General features: G+C 32.6%; 2 protein-coding genes and 1 non-coding gene across 8 annotated transcripts; 1 reads left to right on the forward strand and 2 right to left on the reverse strand.

Annotated features, from left to right (window-relative positions):
* Window positions 1–714: 714 nt before the first annotated feature.
* Window positions 715–3,974, reverse strand: LOC111805384 (tubulin beta-1 chain). Its single transcript, XM_023690458.2, has 3 exons — window positions 3,454–3,974; window positions 1,698–1,967; window positions 715–1,590 (listed from the first exon to the last, which is right to left on the reverse strand). Exons 1-3 carry the CDS (start codon window positions 3,851–3,853, stop codon window positions 914–916), a joined length of 1,347 nt encoding a protein of 448 aa, XP_023546226.1. The 5' UTR covers window positions 3,854–3,974; the 3' UTR covers window positions 715–913.
* A 3,267-nt stretch (window positions 3,975–7,241) lies between these two features.
* Window positions 7,242–12,098, forward strand: LOC111805888 (protein PSK SIMULATOR 2). 6 transcript variants are annotated; one of them, XM_087128140.1, is made up of 13 exons: window positions 7,242–7,583; window positions 7,877–8,117; window positions 9,267–9,577; window positions 9,660–9,752; window positions 9,837–9,924; window positions 10,095–10,188; window positions 10,299–10,396; window positions 10,517–10,927; window positions 11,026–11,102; window positions 11,189–11,264; window positions 11,382–11,426; window positions 11,521–11,699; window positions 11,733–12,098. In XM_087128140.1, the coding sequence occupies exons 2-13, from the start codon at window positions 7,914–7,916 to the stop codon at window positions 11,956–11,958; spliced, it is 1,902 nt and encodes a 633-aa protein (XP_086984266.1). In that variant the 5' UTR covers window positions 7,242–7,583; window positions 7,877–7,913; the 3' UTR covers window positions 11,959–12,098. The 6 variants fall into 6 exon arrangements, 5 of the variants coding, with proteins under 5 accessions (XP_086984266.1, XP_086984267.1, XP_086984268.1 ...); XM_087128141.1 differs by having other exon boundaries at window positions 7,886–8,117; XM_087128142.1 differs by lacking the exon at window positions 11,189–11,264 and having other exon boundaries at window positions 11,733–11,944.
* A 523-nt stretch (window positions 12,099–12,621) lies between these two features.
* LOC111806215 (small nucleolar RNA Z279/snoR105/snoR108) lies at window positions 12,622–12,726 on the reverse strand. The gene has a single exon (XR_002816766.1). It is a non-coding gene; the product is annotated as a small nucleolar RNA Z279/snoR105/snoR108 (small nucleolar RNA).
* Between the last annotated feature and the right edge of the window lie 2,984 nt (window positions 12,727–15,710).

Genomic DNA, 15,710 nt, shown 5'->3' on the forward strand with positions numbered 1-15,710 from the left:
GTTAAAGAGTAATTATACAAAAAAAAAAAAAAAAAAAAAAAAAGTTTTCAATTTCTTATTTATTTATTTTTGTTTTCAAATTTTGGAAAAAGAATAAAAGTAATTGAGAATCCTTGAATTTTGTAAAACCATGTGAATTATCTGTTGGATAATGGTCCCATCAGCTAATTTAGGAATAATCATAATTTATAAATAAAAAAAATACTCTTTTAATTAACATGAGACTTTTGGAGAAGTTCAAAACAAAACCATGGAGAGTCATGTGCCCTAAACAGCCAATAGAATGGTAAAACAAAAGACTCCAAAAGAAAAGGAGTCAAGCCTCCTCACAAAAGACTCCAAAAAAGACTCCAAAAAAGACTCCAAAAGAAAAGGAGTCAAGCCTCCTCACAAAAGACTCCAAAAGAAAAGGAGTCAAGCCTCCTCACAAAAGACTCCAAAAGAAAAGGAGTCAAGCCTCCTCACAAAAGACTCCAAAAGAAAGCCTCCTCACAAAAGACTCCAAAAGAAAAGGAGTCAAGCCTCCTCACAAAAGACTCCAAAAGAAAAGGAGTCAAGCCTCCTCAAGGGCAGTAAAAATGACTAAGACTTCAGAGGAGTCTAGCCTCGATTAAAGAAATATAATACTCTCCAGAAATAATACTCTCCATTGACACGAGGCATTTTGGAGAAGCTTCTTATCCGTGAACCATTCAAATTCTCAAATAATAATAATAATAAAAAAAATGCACATTGAAATTATTTTATTTAATAGAAAGAAGAAACAATTAACAATACGCAACAATGAAAGATGGAAGAATGAGCCAAAATGGGAGAAACAATCAAATCACGCGTTGCATATTTTTGTGGAGAATTGTGGCAAAGATAAGAGACAGAGAAAGGGAGAGCAATCAAACCAAGAATTCAGGGAAATTTACTGTTCCGGATATTCTTCTTCACGATCCTCAAAATCAGCATCATCATCAACGGTGGCGTCCTGATACTGCTGATACTCAGCAACCAAGTCATTCATATTACTCTCCGCCTCTGTAAACTCCATTTCATCCATTCCTTCACCTGTATACCAATGCAGAAAAGCCTTGCGCCTAAACATGGCTGTGAACTGCTCGCTCACCCTTCTGAACATCTCTTGAATGGAGGTCGAGTTTCCCACGAATGTGGACGCCATTTTCAGGCCCTTTGGAGGGATGTCACACACGCTTGATTTTACGTTGTTGGGGATCCATTCCACGAAGTAGGATGAGTTTTTGTTCTGCACGTTGATCATCTGTTCGTCTACTTCTTTGGTGCTCATTCTTCCTCTGAACATGGCCGAGGCTGTCAGGTACCGGCCATGGCGGGGGTCGGCGGCGCACATCATGTTCTTTGCGTCCCACATTTGCTGGGTCAGCTCTGGGACGGTCAGGGAGATGTACTGCTGGGAGCCACGGGAGGTCAGAGGGGCAAATCCCACCATGAAGAAGTGAAGACGAGGAAATGGGATCAGATTCACTGCCAATTTCCTCAGGTCTGAGTTCAGTTGACCTGGGAATCTCAAGCAACATGTTACTCCACTCATGGTTGCAGAGATCAAATGGTTCAGGTCACCGACTGTACACAAACCAACAGATAGTGAGTCAAATTTTTCATGAAACAAACAATTGGTCAATCCCAAGATAAATTAGTAAAGTAATGAGAGAGAGAGAGAGAGGGGTTACAGCTAGGAGTGCTGAGCTTCAAGGTCCTGAAGCAAATGTCATAAAGAGCTTCATTATCAAGAACCATGCATTCATCTGCATTCTCTACCAGCTGATGCACTGAAAGAGTGGCATTATACGGTTCCACAACCGTGTCTGAGACCTTGGGAGAAGGGAAAACCGAGAATGTGAGCATCATTCTGTCTGGATATTCCTCTCTAATCTTCGATATTAAAAGCGTTCCCATGCCAGAACCCGTGCCTCCTCCAAGGGAGTGACAAACCTGAAAACCTGGCCAACAAGCAAGGGACAATAGATTATATTAAAAACTGTGCTCAATCAATCATTTGAACAACAACTTTGGATAAGGTTTAGCTCATAATATCACTTCATAAATTCCATAAAACAAAAGAGAAACCTAAATGGGTTAACGATTTAATTCCATGACATCCCCAAATTGATATATGTTCATCAAGATTACGAAGTCTTGAGTGTGTTATCAAGAGCTATCTACAAAATTTATAACATGAACGAAGATCTCTTGTCCTCAACTATTGTTCGAGGTAAACTCCCATTAGAATTTACCTTTGAGTGGCCATTATTCATGAAAGCCTGTAGACATTTTGCTAAGAAAAGGTAGTGTCGGTACGGTAGCTAGAGAACACGACAATTGTCTGGTTGTACAATCTCAATCATGGAGGTGCAAGAAAATGATAACAATAAACAAAAGATTTTTTGACCATTAAAGTTGGCTTTCTTATACTTTAAGTTGAAATAGGTGGCATTAAATATTTCATATGGATTGGATGCATGAGAGACTACTGTGGGATCCACTCATCACTTAGCAATGTTCTCTTCACAAATCACACACCATAAATTCAGTAAAATAAATCAAAATCATAAAGAACAGTAAATCCAGAAAACTTCCATTATTTAAAAAAGAAGAAGCAATTATTAGTGTTGTTGGTTACATATATATATATATATGTAGTGTATGGACAAAATTTGACACTCTGTCTCACCAATTTGAGTGCAGAGGCAGGAAATGGCGAGAGGTTAAGCAGTTAGGATATCAAGATCAGGATTCTGCTGACAACCACTATACATAATTCGCTAGAATTAAAATTTAAATTGTAAAAATGAAGAAAAGCAAATCATCATGGTTTTCAAGGTAGAGAAAATAAAATTGTCGGAGATTTGAGTAACAGGCAATAGCTGTGACCTTGCCAGAGCAAGTTTAGTGGGCAACGGACGTGGATCTGAGAAAGTTATAGCAACTATCACTTTGTTCTTCATATTTACTAATAATAGAAAACAAGGAAAACAGAACAGTTGATTTCTCAAACTTTTTGGTGCTCACACTCAGTAGCCTTCCCCTGCTTTGAGGAAAACCAAATCCGATGATATTTGATCTCTTCTTGTTAACCGCGTCCACGGTAATGACTTCGAAACAAATTTTGATAAGAGCAACGAAAAGTTTAGATGCGTTGGATAAACCATATAATATTGGATAAAGAAATGTTCAGGAAATTTGACGAACGCTAAGCATTGTTTTCGATGTTTCGAGTAATTCATTAGAAATCTACAGATTCTTTCAATTCACGAAGCAGTAGAATGAGAAAGTAAGAAGAGGTTCAATTGAAACAAGCAGATCGAAAGAATTGATGAAGCAGTATAATGAGGATTTAAAAAAAAAAAAAGCAGAACAGACTCCTTGAATTCACAAAGCAGAATAGTGAGAATGTACGATCGAAGAACAGAGCAGAGAACGTAATACCTTGCAAGCAATCACAGTTCTCAGCCTCCTTACGAACAACATCAAGAACGGAGTCGATCAACTCAGCTCCTTCGGTGTAATGACCCTTGGCCCAGTTATTTCCGGCACCGGACTGTCCAAAAACGAAATTATCGGGGCGAAAGATCTGACCGTAGGGACCGGATCTGATACTATCCATGGTACCGGGCTCAAGATCCATGAGAACAGCCCTGGGAACGTATCTACCGCCAGAAGCCTCATTGTAATAGACATTGATCCTCTCCAGTTGAAGATCAGAGGAAGGATCTCCGTTGTATTTTCCGGTGGCGTCGATACCGTGCTCATCGCAGATGACTTCCCAGAACTTGGATCCGATTTGGTTGCCGCATTGGCCACCTTGAACGTGAAGAATCTCTCTCATGGTGTCTTGGTGTAAGGAGATGGAATACGGGAAGGCTTCTTCTTGTTGTGTTGATGAAAATGGATCGACGCGAAGATGATGAAGGGGAGAGTGGCCATTATAAAACAGAGAGAGCCCGAAATTTAGGGGGCTAAGATGGTAATAACGAATGGCGGGATGGTTTCAATAGACGTGGACCATGCTTTCTTTTACCCCCGTCTGATCTAAATTTCACCCTCCTCATTTCCCTCTTTCCCAAATATTTACCGGAGGGAACAAATATTTACCGGAGGGAACAAAATATTATTACGTGGCACCATAAAATTACAGCCTTTTTTTTTCTTGTTTTTTTATAACATTCGAAATTATACTTACCAATTTTAATTTAATATTTTAAAATAAATAAAGTTAACATTTTACTTTTTCTTCAAACAAATATTTAAATAAATAACTCCAAACACCTTATTTAAATATTTAGATTGAGCTGAATTCATATTTTAATAAAAAAATTTATTTAAATTAAAAAATATAAATTTAAAGAGTGTGATGAAACTCAATTTAGAAATAATTTTAATAATCACTCGTATTAATTACTTAAAATTATAAATTTTATTAAATTTAGTGAGATTAATATCTCATCATTAACCCCTTTTAACTCTAATAAGGATTAATTGAATATTTAATTTTTATGATAAAAAAAATAGTTATATCAGTTTAAAATGTTGAAACGAATTAAAAAATCCAAAATGAATTGAAATAATAAATACCAACACACTAAAATGTCTCTTACAGAATGTTAAAAAAAATATAAATTTAATCAATCAATAATATATATTTCAATATATATTTATTATTTTTTTACTTTTTTAAAATACAAATATAGTCGAACCAAACATAATTCAAGATATATGTTTTTTTATTGGGGATTAAAAATTATAATATTTATCTCTCATGTCATTGGTTGAGATATATGTTTTAATTAGAAAATAAAAAATTTTAATACCTACCTATATTATTGAAATAATATATATATATATATATATATATATCAGTCGGTGCATTAAGTTTTTAGAAATTATTGAATAAATGAGTAAAAATGTTTTTTTTTTAATATAAATATACAAATATCTTAATTAAAAAAAGAACAAATAAAGGAGAAGATGAAATCAGGACCGTCCAACCACCATGATTGAATCGGTCCGGGGCCAGTTAGAGGTGTGGTGACAGCGAGACTATGCAGCGGAAACAAGAGATTGAACGATTCGCACGTTAAGATGATATACTCGCACGTGCTGAGCCCATCAATTTGGGCCCACAACCTCACTTCTCTCACAACCACTTTTTGGAATTATTGTATTTAAAAATAATAATAATAATTTCCTAAATTCCCAATGGGATATTATTATGTAAAACAAAAATAAAAAGAGGGAAAAAATAGTATTATTATTCAAATTTTCAATTAAAAAAAAGAAAAAAAAAGGAAAGGTCAAAAAATGGTCATTTGTAATAAGAGAAAGCCCAAATTATCAACTAAAGAAGGAAGCCCATTAAGCCTTTAGGTGGACCAATTATACAATTAAAGACAAATAAAAATAAAAATAATTAATTTTCCAATTATACCCAACTCAACTCGATTCGACCAAACCTTTTTAATTAAACCGATTCGATCAATTGAGATAAACTTCCTCATATATCAATAGATTGCAAAGTACGGTTGTGCATAGGTTAGCTCAATGGTCGTTAAATAGGTCTTACTACTAGTTTAACTGGACGAGTAATTTTGAAATGTGGTAACTTCTAATTATTGAAATGAATAATCTTTTTCACGTTCTTTTATTTTTTATCGACGTTCTTTCTATAGAAAAACAACTGAAAATGAAATGCTCGATCTCGTAGGTTAGTTTGAATAATTGTTATTTCATATACATTATGTATATAAGTATTGTTCACAACAAATAATTTGAAAACTCCGTGCACGAAATGAACTTAATCAAAAGTCAAAAACAAAAAAAGTCAACTTCAAATACCCATAATACCTATGAATGTAGGTCGGATATACGTTTTCATTCACGAATACAAAACAAATGAATTAAATACAATAATCACACGTGTCAAGATCGCATGGATGAAATATCCACCGTCGGATGAGGTGAGTGGACTTTGCTTGTAGGATATTCCAAAAAAAATGCCGATAATGTCCTCGACCGTTATATAATATGAAACAATTCAAATTAAATAATTACGCGGAAAAAAAAGTCAAACTATTCTTTAATATTTTTTATTTGGCAATACAAATAAAAGGTCAAATAGAGTGAAATGGTTTAGGGCATGTTGCACGCATCTGTAAACTTTTATCTGAGTAATTGACACTTTCAATTTTATAATTTAAAGGGTTCTTTTCTATAATGTTTCAGAAATATATATATATATATATATTAAAAGTAATTAAATATACGTACATATCGATTTATTGGGGTTGATTTCATTTTAATTTATTTTAAGAACAATATGTTTTGTTAGAATAATTTAAAATTCTTCAATAATTATAAAATTAATGAAAAGTGACGTCACTTTAGAATAAAAAGCTTATTATAGAAATTTTGATTTATCATTAAATTATTTTACATTACATATTAGAATTGAAAACTATTTTAACTTAAATTTGAAAACTATTTTAAGTTAAATGATGATAAATTTTGACTTAAAAAATGTATACTTAAAATATATATGATTGAATAAAAACTTAATTAAAGTGAATATCATAGTTTAATAACAAATTCAATGCAAATATTTATAGGACCAAATCTACCAAATATAGTAATTTGTTGATTTTTATTTTATTTTATTTTATTGTAATTAAACAAAAGAAAAATAAAGTAAACGCAAATTTGCAATATTTTATATTCGATAAGCCTATAATAAGCTCTCTAATCATAATGTTTTGGGTAAATTGGTTGACTTATATTAAAATCATAAAATAAAACTCACGAAGATCGTATTCCTAGCAACCTTAGAGCACGTCATTCTTTTTTCTTGCAACCCAAACGAGGCGAACATTATCCTAATTACTAATTTTTTTATTTTCAAAATGAAAATATATATAATTAATATTTATATAATTTTACGTGTTCTAATAATTTAAACCAAAGATACGGTTATTTTTATTTTTAATCTTTTTATTTTAGTTGATGTTTTTTAAATAAATGATTAAATTTACATAAATATAGTTTTTACTAAAAAAGTTTATTAAATTAAATAGGATCAAAATAGATTATTTATTTTATTTTTTAAGAAATAAGTTTAAACGCCATGTAACTTATTTTCTAATATTTTTTTAGTATAAAATGATTAATTTTTTTTTTTTAAATAATAAAAAAATGATTTGAAGCGTAAAAATGATAGGAGGGAAGACTATATTTTGGCGGTTGAATTCATAAGAAGCCTCTTCTTTTACAATCCACGGCCGCGGAGGAGCCGAGTCACCGCCTCTGTTCTTCATCTCTGCTGCTCCTCCTCCTCCTTCTTCGGCTTCGACACTCAAATCTGAAAATGGAAAACGTTTCATTTCCGTTCTAATTTATCACTCTGGACGAACTTTCTCTTGTGTTAGCAGCAGCAGAAGCACGCTTAATCTGATAATTTCTTACAAGAACGCTTCTGGACTTCTTCACGATATTGCTTCAAAGTTCCCCGCTCCGATTGCGAATTTCTCTTTGAAATACGTTAGCTTCTTGTTTTTCTTTGTCCTGAGGTATTTTCTTGTGCTGGTTATTGAGTCTTCTGCTGATTACTGGCGCTACTTGCTACTTCTTGTTGTTTGATTTGATTAGAGTAATGGATTTTCCATTTGCGTATCGGTTGATAATTTTCGAATCTTAGTACAATCCGCCGGTTATATCTTGTAAGTTTCTCGATGATTGAGAAATTTAAGCGTTGTAATTATGTGATTGTGTTGTGCGTGCTCTTTGTTGTTCCCCGCCCCTCTTTTTCCTTGCTTCAAGCGTTAATGAAGTGGAAATTAAATCAATGATGATGACCGTCCAGATTGTACAGGGACTTCGGAGATTTGAAGAAGTTTGAGATGGGGAACACAATGGGAGGGGTATGTTCCAATGGAATAGACAAGGATTACTTCGAATCAGAGAAGATAACGCAAACATCTGAGGATCGGAAAGGGAATTCGTGTTTGAATTCTGAGGCAATTGACCCGAATGAAATGCAGCAAAGCTCTCGTTCTGGTGTGACACTATTGCTCTCACCTCCGTCTAAGACAGGAAGCAATAAGGTATGTTTATTCCATTTGCATTACCATTTAGATGTGATTAAAACCAAATTATGGCTATGGAAATCAAATTTGTTAGTCAATCCTGATCAGATTAAAGAGAAAGAAGGTGCAACTTATGGAATTGAATTTCACATTAATGCTGTGAAGAGTTGACCCGTCGAAAAGATTAGTTGTGGAATAGGTAGGAGAGAGATTCTTTGAATTTGCTGGCGATCAACGTGATGAAATTTATAAATAACTCGATATGATGATTATATTTGGATCCTTAAGAAGTCAATACAGGATTTATGAAGTATAGAAGTTAGAATATTTGAATACTGGAAGGGCGATTTAGTCTCTTGACATCATGTGTTAGATAGGGACTACTGAATGGTTAATCTGCCATCGTAAATCTGTAGCACCGTGAATCTTGCAAATGCAACCTATAAATGAACAAGCATGTGCTCCACTGTTTTATAGACTCCTTTCCCCTAGTGATGTCCTTGCGACCTTCTTGATGGTTATTTAATGAGAAAATGTAAGAAATAACGACCATATATATAGATATAGCATGTCATTACAAGTTCTTACTGATCCTTTAAGGTGATCTGCATGACTTTGCCTACATTATTTGTACTATTCTTATATTGTCAATAATATGAACACCATCATATGTTTGAAGGTTTATAAATTCTGTATGCCTTCTTACAAATGCAACCTATAAATGGACAAGCATGTGCTCCACTGTTTTATAGACTTCTTTCCCTTAGTGATGTCCTTGCGTCCTTCTTGATGGTTATTTAATGAGAAAATGTAAGAAATAACGACCTTACATATAGATATAGCATGTCATTAGAAGTTCTTACTGATCCTTTAAGGTGATCTGCATGACTTTGCCTACATTATTTGCACTATTCTTATATTATCAATAATATGAACACCATCATATGTTTGAAGGTTTATAAAGTCTGCATGCCTTCTTGATTGAATAAATAAATAAGGCCAAGATTATTCATGCTTGATTCTTTTTCTACAATTTGTGCCCATCTTTTGAAGGAGAAACACAATACTAGATGAATGGTTATATTGATTTAAAGGATATAGTGCTTCCAGTCAACTTTTTATCCATTTAGTCCTCAAGCTCTGTTATTGGTCTATCTTATTGTATAGGTTGCACCAGTGAACTCACAAGCAGGGTCACGCGGGAGGGCAATTGATTTATTGAAAACAATTGGGAATAGTGTGTCAAATTTGCATATGAACGGTGGGTTTTTTACAGGCATGGCTTCAAATGGTAGGGAGATCTCTATATTAGCTTTTGAAGTAGCTAATACAATAAGCAAAGTAGCAAATTTGTCACAATCTCTCTCAGAAGAAAACATCCAGCTTCTCAAAGAGGAACTTTTACAATCAGAAGGGATAAAACAATTAGTCTCAACAAGTTCAGAAGAATTGCTAAGCATTGCAGCTGCTGACAAAAGGTGTTGTAATCATGCAATGTCGTCATGAACTTTTATGCTTATCAGAAACAAACTTTGTAGTCTTAAGTTTCTGTTCCTGTAGGCAGGAATTTGACGTTCTCTTACGGGAGGTTATACGATTTGGAAAGCAGTGCAAGGATCCACAGTGGCATAATCTGGATCAGTACTTTTCAAGGTAGTCGATATTGTCACCTTTTTGCTCAATTGTTATTGATAGTTCCGAAAACATTGTCGAATAATTATAATTATGATATTCCAGACTAGATTTGAATGATTCAAGTAAAAAACAAGCTCGAGAGGCCAGAGCAGCCATCCAGGAACTAGCTGTTTTAGCTCAGTCTACATCTGTAAGTACAGTTTTCGACTCAGTTACTTCAAGTTTGTCATATTGTGCTGATAATTACTAGAAAAAAACATTTCCAAATTCCAGTCACTTTTGACTGCAGCTTGAAAAACGTCTCCCTGTCGCTTCATGGTTAATTCTAATTTATTTAACCGAGTATTGAACCTCTTGTAGGAATTATACCATGAATTACTAGCACTGGAAAGATTTGAGCAAGATTACAGACGGAAAGTTGACGAAGTGGAGTCAATGAACCAAGCAGGAATAGGTTGGTATTTAACCTGCAAATTTTGTTACACAAGCAATTTGGTGTTAAGTTCGTTACACAAGAAGAACACCAATGTGTTATTTAATGCGGTCGGTTTATTCCAAATATAGGAGAAAGTCTGTCAATTTTCCAAGGAGAACTAAACGTACAAAGAAAGCTTGTAAGGAGTTTCCAAAGCAAGTGCCTTTGGTCCAGAAGTTTAGATGAGGTATTTACTTCTGAACGACCCGAGATTTTGTGAGATGATAAAGAACAAACTTCAATCATAGGCAGAAGAGACAGTTAACTAACCAATTTGAAAATTTTCTTTGGTTTCTTTTGTTCACAGATTGTAGAAAAGCTCGTTATTGTTGTAACATGGATAAACCAAACAATAGCCAAAACATTTGATGATCACAACACAGGTGCCTGCAATGGACCAGTCATTACAGATAAAACATTGCCTATTGAGGACAGAAGTAATGGCCAGAAACTGGGCTCTGTTGGTCTTGCCTTGCATTATGCAAACATAATCAGCCAGATAAATCTCATTGTAAGCTTACTTCCTCCTTTCTTCAATTTTCCCACACCAACTCTCAAATTTGATATATGTTGCTTAAAATGCTATGCTATTTTTTGTAAGGCGTGTCGCCCGACCTCCATTCCTTCAAATATGAGGGATGCATTATACCGGGCATTGCCTATAAGCGTTAAAATCGGTCTGCGCTCTCGATTGCGGACTGTGCATGTCAGTGAGGAGGTATTACCTTTTCTTTGTGTTTCACTAGAGTGTTCAATCTTGAATTCAATTCCACTGTCAGTCATTACTAATTGTGAACAACAATGGTCTTTCTGCAGCCAACTTATATTGGTGTCAAAGCGGAAATGGATAAGATCCTTGAATGGCTTGTTCCAATAGCTGCAAACACGAGCAAGTAGGAGAAACTTCCCTTTATCTACTTAAATATTTAGAATGATGAAAAGTAATCTTCTCCAATTCTTTCTCAAAATCTTCTATGAGTACTTCATGTTCTTCCCAGAAGTGTCCAAATTCGCCTCAAACTTGCGCTTCTTCTAGTTTCAAGATTTTTTGCTTGGTATTGAAGTTTAAATATCTAGCATTCACCATTTCAAAAGTCATCCAACCTCTTCCTTTTCTCAATTCATTTTTGTTTTCCATTATGCGTTCCTAATATCACCATGATCCGTGACAGAGCGCATCAAGCTTGTGGCCGGATTGGAGAATGGGCAACCCAAAGGTTTGTTTCAGGATTCTTGTTTCCTAGAGAGAGGTACAAAATTTCAACAGGGCAACATTTAAAATAATTTCGCCATTGTTTTTTGTGTAGTAAGGAACACAGCAAAGGCAGAGCTACACAGAGCAACCCAATTCGCCTTCAAACGCTGTATCATGCAGACAGAGTCAAAACTGAGCAACAAATCCTCGAGTTGGTCACATTGCTCCACCATTTCATCCACTTAGCAAAACAACAACCACAACGCTTCACATCTCTCCGTTGCCAATCTCCTACTCCCAAGAACATGGCAGTTCCACAGCCATATAATCCCAAGAACATGGCAGTTCCACAGCCATATAATGCGCGTCGGATCCAATTCAAGAGCCAAATCATCAAAGCCAATAATGATGGAATTACTCCAACAATCAGAAAGAGGGATCCCAGCAACAACAAAGGTACGGAATCCTATAGAAATGATATTAAAGATAAAGGAATTTGGACTTTAAGCAAAGGGTTTTCCGTTTCAACGTTGAGTTCTCTTGCTAGAGCCTAGATTTAAGCTGAAGCAAACAAATGAGATATAATAACTATGCTCGGAATTGGGTTAGTGTAGATAAAAACATTTTTGAGTACCTGACGTCTATACCCACAATGCAATAAATACACGAATATGTCCTCACATTCTTGATTAAATTCCTTTGTGCATACTTTTGGGTGAGTTTTCGTTCCCCTTATTGTATATTTCAATTAAACTGCTCCAAAATAATGCTTTCTATCATGACATTAAACGTTGGCATTTATGAGATAAATGAGCATAAAATTGATAGGAATATACACGAAAAAATGACACCATAAACTCGAGTGTTGGTGGGTCAAGAAGGTAAGTATTATTAACATTTGTTTAATTAAAAATGTAGAAATAAGATTTTTGTATCTTCTTCCAAATAAAGTAAATTACTATATTGGATAAATTGATATTTCTGAAATTTCAAAATACAAATTTAAGTTTCTAATTTAACTTGATACAAAACTAATTTTTAAAATATATAAAAGTTAAAAAAAAAAAAAAAAAAAAAAACACTTTATATAAAAAAAAATGCGAATTAAAAATAAAATAAAAGCCAAAATTTAAAAGTATTTGTTAAAACAATATTAACAAAAAACGAAGAGACAGAAAATAATAATTAGAAAATACATATTTTTGGGAATCGAAGTTGGGATCAGATTGGTAAGAATGAGAGTGCCCAATTGTCGTAACCAGGCTTTGGGGCGGACACCCATCTCGCATTCATTTGCGAGAGCCAACCACTCATCATATCCCGTTGACTGCCTGAAGGATCATGCCTTCACATCACCTGCTTCCGCCTTTTTATAGTGACCTTTCAGCGCCCAATGGGTTAGTTTTTCCGATGTGGGAACTTTCACACATTCATAATTGCTTCATGTCTTCCCATCCTGCCCCTCTCTTCAACAAAATTTCTTTTTTCTTCTTATTTTTTAAGTCTTAAAAAAATATATTTCTTGAATGCCGCTAATATTATCGTTTATGTTTATTTGTTCAATAAAATTTTAATTATATTTATTAGGTCTATGATATTTTTAATTTATTTTAAATAATATTAATCATAAACGTGAATTATATGAATAATCAAAATTTTAATTTTTAATTATGTGTCTAATAGCTCTATAAATTTCTAAAAATATCAATATTACATAAATGATTAAACACATACTACAAAATTCAAGAATTATACTCATAATTTAATCAATAATTTATAAAATTCTTTCAACTTAAATATTTGGTTGAGAAATTATTTTCAAAAGCATTTTAAGAAAATATGTAGGAAAATTAATGAAAATTTTAAAGATATTTCAACTAATTCTCAAATAGAAAAAAAAAAAAAAAAAATTGGATAAGAAGTCGTGAGGACTTGGAAAAGAAAATGTCACATAAAATTGTGAAATTTTCCATCATCTTTCTTTTCAATTTCCAACAAAGGGGTTGGACCAATTTCCAAGAAAAGTCCCTAATTAATTAATAATCCAAACAATTTTTTAGAAATACATGTGACTTGCAACACACTTCTCTTTTTTTTCCTCCTTTTTTATTTTATTTTCATTTTTTTAAAATAATTCAACAAGTTTGATTGATTTAATCGTGTAAGCAAAAATTACATCAACTGGGTTCATTTGAATATCTAAATTTCTTTATCCAAAATATGAGTCTTATTCAATTAAACCATGTTTAAATTAGTCTGGCTAGAATTAATCTTTATTAATTTGAAAAGTAGAATAATAAATAATATTTTTTAATTAAATATATTAAAATTTTAACTTCAGACTTAACTAATTGCTCAATTTAGTCATGAATTTTTAAATTTGTCAAATTAAAAAGGTAATCACTCTAAATATTGTTGATAGAGAAAAACATTATAGGTAAATTTTTTGTTGAAATTTGTGAATTAAAATTATTAAAAAATGAAAATAAAATAAACATAAATATCAAAATATCAAAATAATAGAATGAAATAGAAAATAAATTTCGGCTTAGAGACGCTTCCAAGGGACTACGTCCTTCTATGAAGCATTCTCTATATTTCAGCCACGTCACCATCTTTTTTGGAAGGAGATCACAATTATCAATTTTATAAAATAATTTATTCACATATTTAGTATTAAATTATAGTTATATGATATTTGATATTTTATTATAGATAAATATCTAGATATTTTACTTCTGATTGTTCTTTCTATTTATTATTTTTTTTCATATTCTTGTAATTGATTGAATTATAAATAAGATAACTTTCACAGCTTCAGAGGCGGTGGATTAAGCAAACATTTTCATTTCAATTTGTTCCTGTCTTGAATAAATGGTAAAATATTTATTATAAATATTTTAAAATTATTACTTAAATATAAATTCTTTGAAGATGTAAACATGAATTAAAATTTAAAATTTTATATCGTTCGAGCTTACTATCACACGATCTCAAGTTTTAATTTTTACGAGTTTTTAAACTTATATCTCAATAATAATTTTGAAATTAATGATGAAAGGTAATATTATCAGTATTTTAAAATTTATTAAAAATTTAAATAGGATAAATAAAAAATTATGAAGAATATTTTTGAAACAAAATATTAATAATACAAATAAATGGATATTTTTATTAATTTAATTTAATTTTTATATTTTTGTTTTATGTTTGGAGTGTTTGTGGTGTGCAGCTACAAATAGCTACAAATATCTGTTGTTCTATTAATTATCAAGTACTTCTTGTGTTGAATTAATTTCTAAAAAATAAAAATAAAAAATTAAATTATTTCTAAATTGACTAACTTGACTTTACTAAATTAACAATTAGACTCCCAGAGTATAGAAAAAAAAAAAAGGTTTTGGTAGATATTATAATAGGTAATAAGTAATAATTGAACTATCTTTTCACTTTGGAGGGTAAAAAGTAGGAGAAAATATTCAACCACTTTATTTACTTGCGGTTAGTAAGTTTATCAAATTGTGACGTCTGAATAGATGAATGGTACATGAATGAACATAAACTACATTTAAATGAATGTGAAGATTAAATAACTAAAAAAAATTTAAAAGAACTAAAAGTCACTAATCATACGAACTCTAAAGTTGAGCGTATTTTACCTGGAGCAGTTATATGTTGGGTGATTTACTGATCGTTTTTCTATAATGCATGTGGGCATGTTGGAAGAACTTGAGTTGTTCTGTGTTGAGCGAAGACAAAATATGGTGCAGTTAGATATAGGGGATTGCCAAAGCCATATATGTACTGAATCTGGATTCCGAATCTTGGACATATGTCGTTATTAATGGTGTCAAAACATGCATAGAATTGTTCGTTACAAATGATATTAGAGGTACCTCTCGAGATGTGATTCGGGTACATAATTACATGGATTTTTAAAATTTTGTATAATTTAAACTTATTTCCTCAACTAGCATTTATTCGTCATCATATCTCAACATTGTTCTTAATTCAATGTGATCTTGATACATTCATTTACTCGGGTGCCATAAATATTGGTAATTTGTGCGCGTACGAGAGCAAATAAAGTGTTTGAACTGAGAAAGAGTCGGTTAAACTTTCCCCTACCAACTTGATGAACCACGACTTCTTTGCTAACACCCAAATTGACAATGGCGGTTCTCCAAATCTGTAACAGTATTCTATCTCTATTAATCTTCAACATGGCCATGCCGTTTCTTCTCCGGTTAAACAAACTCTGACAGAAACACAGACCCCCAACTCCGTCTTCACGCTTCCCAATACT

This window comes from Cucurbita pepo, chromosome 11 (assembly GCF_057944985.1).
Source record: "Cucurbita pepo subsp. pepo isolate OVF chromosome 11, ASM5794498v1, whole genome shotgun sequence".
NCBI lineage: Eukaryota > Viridiplantae > Streptophyta > Magnoliopsida > Cucurbitales > Cucurbitaceae > Cucurbita > Cucurbita pepo.

Bases quoted from the DNA above. Each gene is read 5' to 3' on its own strand.
- LOC111805384 (XM_023690458.2), bottom strand. From the start codon at position 3,853: ATGAGAGAGATTCTTCACGTTCAAGGTGGCCAATGCGGCAACCAAATC. The intron at 1,968-3,453 runs GTATTACGTTCT...CTTGTTGGCCAG, and splicing joins GAACTGTGATTGCTTGCAAG to GTTTTCAGGTTTGTCACTCC. The intron at 1,591-1,697 runs GTAACCCCTCTC...GTTTGTGTACAG, and splicing joins GAAGCTCAGCACTCCTAGCT to TCGGTGACCTGAACCATTTG.
- LOC111805888 (XM_087128140.1), top strand. From the start codon at position 7,914: ATGGGGAACACAATGGGAGGGGTATGTTCCAATGGAATAGACAAGGAT. The intron at 9,753-9,836 runs GTAGTCGATATT...ATGATATTCCAG, and splicing joins CTGGATCAGTACTTTTCAAG to ACTAGATTTGAATGATTCAA. The intron at 9,925-10,094 runs GTAAGTACAGTT...AACCTCTTGTAG, and splicing joins TTTTAGCTCAGTCTACATCT to GAATTATACCATGAATTACT.